At 51.5% G+C, this 9124-nt stretch overlaps 1 protein-coding gene across 1 annotated transcript; it reads right to left on the bottom strand.

Moving 5' to 3' along the window:
- Nucleotides 1–1434: 1434 nt before the first annotated feature.
- On the bottom strand, nt 1435–8431 carry LOC127923306 (E3 ubiquitin-protein ligase HECW2-like; the record flags this gene model as incomplete). Its single annotated transcript, XM_052507262.1, has 3 exons — nt 8291–8431; nt 2958–3033; nt 1435–1604 (listed from the first exon to the last, which is right to left on the bottom strand). Coding segments are annotated over exons 1-3 (387 nt in total), but the record flags the coding sequence as incomplete, so codon positions are not given.
- Nucleotides 8432–9124: the final 693 nt, after the last annotated feature.

Raw genomic sequence — 9124 nt, 5'->3', positions numbered from 1 at the left:
TGTGGACTTCAGGAAACAGCAGAGGAACACCCCCTATCACATCGATGGAACAGTAGTGGAAGGGTAGCTAGTTTAAGTTCCTCGGCATACACATCACAGACAAACTGAATTGGTCCACTCACACTGACAGCGTGTCGTGAAGAAAGGCGCAGCGCCTATTCAACCTCAGGAGGCTGAAGAAATTCGGCCTGTCACCAAAAGCACTCACAAACTTCTACAGATGCACAATCGAGAGCATCCTGGCGGGCTGTATCACCGCCTGGTACGGCAACTGCTCCGCCCTCAACCGTAAAGGCTCCTCCAGAGGGTAGTGAGGACTGCACAACGCATCACCGGGGCAAACTACCTGCCCTCCAGGACACCTACACCACCCGTTGTTACAGGAAGGCCATAAAGATCATCAAGGACATCAACCACCCGAACCACTGCCTGTTCACCCCGCTATCATCCAGAAGGCGAGGTCAGTACAGGTGCATCAAAGCTGGGACCGAGAGACTGAAAAACAGCTTCTATCTCAAGGCCATCAGACTGTTAAACAGCCACCACTAACAGTGAGTGGCTGCTGCCAACACACTGTCATTGACACTGACCCAACTCCAGCCATTTTAATAATGGGAATTGATGGGAATTATGTAAATATATCACTAGCCACTTTAAACAATGCTACCTTATATAATGTTACTTACCCTACATTATTCATCTCATATGCATATGTATATACTGTACTCTACATCATCGACTGCATCCTTATGTAACACATGTATCACTAGCCACTTTAACTATGCCACTTTGTTTACTTTGTCTACACACTCATCTCATATGTATATACTGTACTCGATACCATCTACTGTATGCTGCTCTGTACCATCACTCATTCATATATCCTTATGTACATGTTCCTTATCCCCTTACACTGTGTATAAGACAGTAGTTTTGGAATTGTTAGTTAGATTACTTGTTGGTTATCACTGCATTGTCGGAACTAGAAGCACAAGCATTTCGCTACACTCGCATTTAACATCTGCTAACCATGTGTATGTGACAAATAAAATTTGATTTGATTTGATTTGATTTGATTTTACAGTGTGTGTGTGTGTGTGTGTGTGTGTGTGTGTGTGTGTGTGTGTGATAGTGTTGTGCTGTGTGTGTGTGTGTGTGTGTGTTTGCGCTCTAGCGTTTGTGCCTGGATGTGTGTGCGTGTGTGGGTGTGTGTGTGTGTGTGTGTGCGCTCTAGCGTTTGTGCCTGGATGTGTGTTGTGCTCTAGCGTTTGTGCCTGTGTGTGTGTGTGTGTGTGTGTGTGTGTGTGTGTGTGTGTGTGTGTGTGTGTGTGTGTGTGTCCAGTGTGTGTGCCTGGGTGTGTGTGTGTGTGTGTGTGTGTGTGTGTGTGTGCGTGTGCGTGCGTGTGTGTGTGTGTGTGTGTGTGTGTATATCACCTCTCCAGGCCAAACAGGGTTGGTGGTGTTAGATATGATGGCGGAGCGGCGCTCCTGTCCGTGGTGTGTGAAGGTGGGGAAGCCACTCCTCTTCCCAGGGTGGATGGACATCTTCAGGTAGGGGTCAGGGTTAAAGAACATCCCCTTCTTCAGACCCAACGCACGGATATCTATAGAGAAAGACACATACCATGTATCCTGGAAATATACTGGAAATATATAAAGTTCATGAGTGTCTACACAGATACACATATTAGAGCTGTGGAGTTATACCACACACACACACACACACACACAGAATAATGAAATAATACATTTATTTTAAACACATTAGGATCTCTACAGAGAGACCAGGGGTCGGTAGACAACTCTGGCCCAGGAGTGGCTGTATACCAGGGGTCGGTAGACAACTCTGGCCCAGGAGTGGCTGTATACCAGGGGTCGGTAGACAACTCTGGCCCAGGAGTGGCTGTATACCAGGGGTCGCTAGACAACTCTGGCCCAGGAGTGGCTGTATACCAGGGGCTCGGTAGGAGTGGCTGTATACCAGGTGTCGGTAGACAACTCTGGCCCAGGAGTGGCTGTATACCAGGGGTCGGTAGACAACTCTGGTCTAGGAGTGGCTGTATACCAGGGGTCAGTAGGAGTGGCTGTATACCAGGGGTCGGTAGACAACTCCGGCCCAGGAGTAGCTGTATACCAGGGGTCGGTAGACAACTCTGGTCTAGGAGTAGCTGTATACCAGGGGTCGGTAGACAACTCTGGCCCAGGAGTAGCTGTATACCAGGGGTCGGTAGACAACTCTGGTCTAGGAGTGGCTGTATACCAGGGGTCGGTAGACAACTCTGGTCTAGGAGTGGCTGTATACCAGGGGTCGGTAGACAACTCTGGCCCAGGAGTGGCTGTATACCAGGGGTCGGTAGACAACTCTGGTCTAGGAGTGGCTGTATACCAGGGGTCGGTAGACAACTCCTGGTCTAGGAGTGGCTCTATACCAGGGGTCGGTAGACAACTCTGGTCTAGGAGTGGCTGTATACCAGGGGTCGGTAGACAACTCTGGCCCAGGAGTGGCTGTATACCAGGGTCGGTAGACAACTCTGGCCCAGGAGTGGCTGTATACCAGGGGTCGGTAGACAACTCTGGTCTAGGAGTGGCTGTATACCAGGGGTCGGTAGGAGTGGTTGTATACCAGGGGTCGGTAGACAACTCTGGCCCAGGAGTGGCTGTATACCAGGGGTCGGTAGGAGTAGCTGTATACCAGGTGTCGGTAGACAACTCTGGCCCAGGAGTGGCTGTATACCAGGGGTCGGTAGACAACTCTGGTCTAGGAGTGGCTGTATACCAGGGGTCAGTAGACAAATCTGGTCCAGGAGTGGCTGTATACCAGGGGTCGGTAGGCAACTCTGGTCCAGGAGTGCCTGACAGGAGGTCAAGTGCAGTAACACATCTCAACCACAGGAGGCAGTGCAGATCACACCAGACCAGTGTAGATTGAGACAAGCTACCAATCAACAATAACTGACCTGATAAAGTGAAGCTGACGAGTTTCCGACAGTTCTCTGTCACTGATTGGCCCTCAGCTTGACCCTCGGCTCTAACCTGGCAAGGAAACAACCAATGGGAGATGAGCTGTGACGGGAACTCAACCATTGAGAGATGTTAGTATAGGACCACAGACATGAGACTTATGGTTGAGGGCCAACAAGACTGGAAAATATACCATCAACACAGAGCAGTACAGCACAGTGTAACACTGAGATATATCAATATCCAGTTCAACACTGAGATATATCAATATCCAGTTCAACACTGAGCAGTACAGCACAGTATAACACAGATATTTTGGAGAGTGATACTGTATATAGGAGGGTCAGAGAGAGAGAGAGATCAAGTGGACTGGACGTCTGGTAATCTGTCAGATCCTGTCATAAAACCAACATGGCTGCCTGCCAGACGCTCCCTCCGATTGGAAGATTAACGCTCTGAATTTCATATCAAATTAATTTGTGCCAGCTGGTATTAGTGAACTCAGGAAGTGATAGGGATGGGAGGGAGGGGGAGAAGGAGAGGGGAGGTTTGGAGGGAGGGAGAGGGGAGGTTTGGAGGAGGGAGAGAGAGAGAGGGGGAGGGATGGTGGAATGGAGGAGAGGGGGTAGAGGAGAAAGAGAGGAGGGTAGGGGAGATAGGAGGAGAGATGGAGGGGTGGAGAGAGAGAGAAAACAACCACTGTAATACAACCTATATTTATGTTTATTTATTTTCCCTTCTGTACTATTTGCACATCATCACAACACTGTATATAGACATAATATGACATTTCAAATGTCTATTCTTTTGTTAATTTATATTGTTAATTCACTTTTGTTTATTATCTATGTAACTTGTTTTGGCAATGTAAACATACGTTTCCCATAACAATAAACCCCCCTACATTGGAATTGAGGGGCGGAGGGAGAGAGGGAGGGGGGAGGTGCGGTGGAGGAGAGAGAGGGAGGGGGGAGGTACGGTGGAGGGAGAGAGAGGGAGGGGGAGGCACGGTGGAGGGAGAGAGAGGGAGGGAGAGAGAGGGAGGGGGAGGTACGGTGGAGGGAGAGAGAGAGGAGGGGGAGGCACGGTGGAGGGAGAGAGAGGGAGGGGGGAGGTACGGCGGAGGGAGAGAGAGGGGAGGGGGAGGCCGGTGGAGGGAGAGAGAGGGAGGGGGAGGTACGGTGGAGGGAGAGAGAGGGAGGGGGAGGTACGGTGGAGGGAGAGAGAGGGAGGGGGAGGTACGGTGGAGGGAGAGAGAGGGAGGGGGAGGTACGGTGGAGGGAGAGAGGGGGAGGGGGAGGTACGGTGGAGGGAGAGAGAGGGAGGGGGAGGTAACGGTGGAGGGAGAGAGAGGGAGGGGGGAGGCACGGTGGAGGGAGAGAGAGGGAGAGGGGGAGGTACGGTGGAGGGAGAGAGAGGGAGGGGGGAGGTACGGTGGAGGGAGAGAGAGGAGTGGGGGAGGTACGGTGGAGGGAGAGAGAGGGGAGGGGGAGGTACGGTGGAGGGAGAGAGAGGGAGGGGGGAGGCACGGTGGAGGAGAGAGAGAGGGAGGGGGAGGTACGGTGGAGGAGAGAGAGAGGGAGAGGGAGGTACGGTGGAGGAGAGAGAGAGGGAGAGGAGGTATGGTGGAGGGAGAGAGAGAGAGAGGGGGAGGTACATGGTGGAGGAGAGAGAGAGGTGAGGGAGGAGGTACAGGTGGAGGGAGAGAGAGTGGAGGAGGAGGACGCGGAAGGGAGAAGAGAGGAAAGGGGAGAGGGTACGGTGCAGTGGAGAGAAGAGGGAGAGGGGAGGTACGGTGGAGGGAGAGAGAGGGGAGGGGAGAGGTACGGTGGGAGGGAGAGAGAGGGAGGGGGAGGTACGGTGGAGGGAGAGAGAGAGGAGGGGGAGGTACGGTGGAGGGAGAGAGAGGGAGAGGGGGGAGGTACGGTGGGAGAGGAGAGAGAGAGGGGGAGGCACGGTGGAGGGAGAGAGAAGGAGGAGGGGGAGGTACGGTGGAGGGAGAGAGAGGGAGGGGGAGGTACGGTGGAGGGAGAGAGAGGGAGGGGAGGTACGGTGAGGGAGAGAGAGGGAGAGGGGAGGTACGGTGGAGGGAGAGAGAGGGAGGGGGGAGGTACGGTGGAGGGAGAGAGAGGGAGAGGGAGGTACGGATGGAGGGAGAGAGAGGGAGGGGGGCACGGTGGAGAGGAGAGGAGGGGAGGCACGGTGGAGGGAGAGAGAGGGAGGGGGAGGTACGGTGGAGGGAGAGAGAGAGGGAGGGGGAGGTACGGTGGAGGGAGAGAGAGGGAGGGGGGGGGAGGGACGTGGAGGAGAGAGAGGGAGGGGGGAGGTACGGTGGAGGGAGGAGAGAGGAGGGGGGAGGTACGGTGGAGGAGAGAGAGGGAGGGGGAGGTAACGGTGGAGGGAGAGAGAGGGAGAGGGAGGTACGGTGGAGGGGGAGAGAGAGGGAGAGGGGGAGAGCACGGTGGAGGAGAGGGAGGGGAGGTACGGTGGAGGAGAGAGAGGAGGGGAGGCGCGGTGGAGGAGAGAGAGGGAGGGGAGGTACGAGTGGAGGAGGAGAGAGGAGGGGAGAGGGAGGAGAGTACGGTGGAGGAGGAGAGAGAGGGAGGAGGGAGGTACGGTGGAGGAGAGAGGAGGGGGGGAGGCACAGTGGAGGGAGGAGGAGGGAGGGAGGGAGGGAGGAGGGAGGGAGGAGGAGAGGAGGAGAGAGGGAGGGGGTACGGTGGAGGGAGAGAGAGAGGAGGGGGAGGTACGGTGGAGGAGAGAGAGGGGAGGGAGATACGGATGAGGGAGAGAGAGAGAGAGGGGAGGACCGGTGGAGGAGAGAGAGAGGAGGGGGAGGTAGCGGTGGAGGGAGAGAGAGGAGAGGGGGAGGTACGGTGGAGGAGAGAGAGAGGGAGGGGGAGGCACGGTGGAGGGAGAGAGGAGGGAGAGAGGGAGGAGGTGACAGTGGAGGAGAGAGAGGGGGAGGGAGAGAGAGGAGGGGGAGGGAGAGAGAGGGAGGGGGGTACAGTGGAGGAGAGAGAGGGAGGGGGGAGGTACGGTGGAGGGAGAGAGAGGGAGGGGGAGGTAACGTGTGGAGGGAGAGAGAGAGGGAGGAGGGAGGTACGAGTGAGGAGGGAGAGAGAGGGAGGGGGAGGTACGGTGGAGGGAGAAGAGGGAGGGGGAGGTACGGTGGAGGGAGAGAGAGGGAGGGGGAGGTACGGTGGAGGAGAGGAGAGAGGGAGGGGGAGAGTACGGTGGAGGGAGAGAGAGGGAGGGGAGAGGTACGAGTGGAGGGAGAGAGAGGGAGGGAGGAGGTAACGGTGGAGGGAGAGAGAGGGAGGGGGAGGCACGGTGGAGGGAGAGAGAGGGAGAGGGGAGGTACGGTGGAGGAGAGAGAGAGGGAGGGGAGGTACGGTGGAGGGAGAGAGAGGGGAGGGGGAGGTACGGTGGAGGGAGAGAGAGGAGAGGGGGAGGTACGGTGGAGGGAGAGAGAGAGGGAGGGGGAGGTACGGTGGAGGAGAGAGAGGAGGGAGAGATGACGGTGGGAGGGAGAGAGAGGAGAGGAGGTAAGGTACGGTGGAGGGAGAGAAGAGAGAGGAGGAGGTACGGTGGAGAGAGAGAGGGAGGGGAGAGGTAACGGTGGAGGGAGAGAGAGGGAGGGGGGAGGTACGGTGGAGGGAGAGAGAGGGGAGGGGGAGGTACGGTGGAGGGAGAGAGAGGAGAGAGGAAATGCGGTGGAGCGAGGAAGGGAAGGGAGAGTACGGTGGAGAGGGAGAAGGGAGGGAAGATGCAGTGGAAGGAGAGAAGGGAGGGGAGGTACGGTGGAGAGAGAGGGAAAAACACCATTGTAAATACAACTATATTTATGTTAGAGAGGAGAGAGGAGAATTCTGTACTATTTGCACATCATCACAACACTGTATAGAAGAGGAATATGACATTTCAAATATCTATTCTTTTGTTAATTTATATATTGTTAATTCACTTTTGTTTATTATCTAGAAGTACGGTGCTTTGGCAATGGAAACATACACGTTTCCCATGGAACAATAAAACCCCTTACATTGGAATTGAGGCGGAGGGAGTGGAGGAGGAGGGGAGGAGGAAATGCGGTGGAGGGAGAGAGAGGGAGGGAAGGGAGTGCAGTGGAGGAGAGAGGAAGAGAGGGAGGGGGGGAGGTGGAGAGGTGGAGGGAGAGAGGGAGGGAGAGAGGAGAGGGAGGGGGGGGAATACGGTGGAGGGAGAGGAGGAGGGGGGTACGGTGGAGGGAGAGAGAGGGAGGAGGAGGTGGAGGGGAGAGAGGGAGAGGGAGGTACGGTGGAGGGAGAGGGTTAGAGGAAGAGAGGAGGCGGGGGATAGATGGGTGGAGAGAAAAAGAGATGGGGATGAGATAGATATAATATAGGACATATTCAACGAGGACATATTCAGAGATATCTAATATGAGAACTGACATATTCAGATTGATATCATATAGTCCAACAGACATGGATTGATATCTAATATAGAACAGACATATTCAGATTGATATCTAATATAGTCAACTGACATATTCAGCTTGATATCTAATATAGTCCAACAGACATATTCAGATTGATATCTAATATAGACCAACTGACATATTCAGATTGATATCTAATATAGTCCAACAGACATATTCAGATTGATATCTAATATAGTCAACAGACATATTCAGATTGATATCTAATATAGTAACAGACATATTCAGATTGATATCTAATATAGTCAACTGACATATTCAGATTGATATCTAATATAGTCAACTGACATATTCAGATTGATATCTAATATAGTCCAACAGATATCTAATATATTCAGATTTCAGATTGATATCTAATATAGTCAACAGACATATTCAGATTGATATCTAATATAGTCCAACTGACATATTCAGATTGATATCTAATATAGTCCAACTGACATATTCAGATTGATATCTAATACGGTAACAGACATATTCAGATTGATATCTAATATAGTCAACAGACATATTCAGATTGATATCTAATATAGTCAACTGACATATTCAGATTGATATCTAATATAGTCAACAGACATATTCAGATTGATATCTAAAGACATATTCACTAAACACACACACACACACACACACACACACACACACACACACACACACACACACACACACACACACACACACACACACACACACACACACACACACACACACACACACACACACACACCTCTCTCTCTAAAAAAACAGATAAGCTTGCCTAAGATGCAGCTACACCATCTGGCATACAGTTACTTGGTCCATAAGCACTCCTTCATAAACATAAACAGACAGACACACAGAACTCACAGGAAGTCCTGGGTTGTTGACGGTGATGCAGGGGGTTGTTGCTCTCAGGCCTCCACTCACTCCATGATAGTACTTAAAGCAGATCTTAGTCTCAGCTGAGGAAGGAACACACACACAGAAGAGTTCTATTGTTCTAATCATCCTGAACACACACACAGAAGAGTTCTATTGTTCTAATCATCCTGAACACACACACAGAAGGTTCTATTGTTCTAATCATCCTGAACACACACACAAAAGAGTTCTATTGTTCTAATCATCCTGAACACACACACAGAAGAGTTCTATTGTTCTAATCATCCTGAACACACACACAGAAGAGTTCTATTGTTCTAATCATCCTGAACACACACACAGAAGAGTTCTATTGTTCTAATCATCCTGAACACACACACAGAAGAGTTCTATTGTTCTAATCATCCTGAACACACACACAGAAGAGTTCTATTGTTCTAATCATCCTGAACACACACAGAAGAGTTCTATTGTTCTAATCATGCTGAACACACACACAGAAGAGTTCTATTGTTCTAATCATCCTGAACACACACACAGAAGAGTTCTATTGTTCTAATCATCCTGAACACACACACAGAAGAGTTCTATTGTTCTAATCATCCTGAACACACACACAGAAGAGTTCTATTGTTCTAATCATCCTGAACGCACACACAGAAGAGTTCTATTGTTCTAATCATCCTGAACACACACACAGAAGAGTTCTTGTTCTATTGTTCTAACACACACAAGAAGAGTCATATTGTTCAAACACACACAGAAGAGTTCTATTGTTCTAATCATCCTGAACACACAAACAGTCCTTCATAAACATTA

This window comes from Oncorhynchus keta, unplaced genomic scaffold (genome assembly GCF_023373465.1).
Source record: "Oncorhynchus keta strain PuntledgeMale-10-30-2019 unplaced genomic scaffold, Oket_V2 Un_contig_29230_pilon_pilon, whole genome shotgun sequence".
Classification (NCBI taxonomy): Eukaryota; Metazoa; Chordata; class Actinopteri; order Salmoniformes; family Salmonidae; genus Oncorhynchus; species Oncorhynchus keta.
This window is presented reverse-complemented; position numbering and strand designations above follow the sequence as displayed.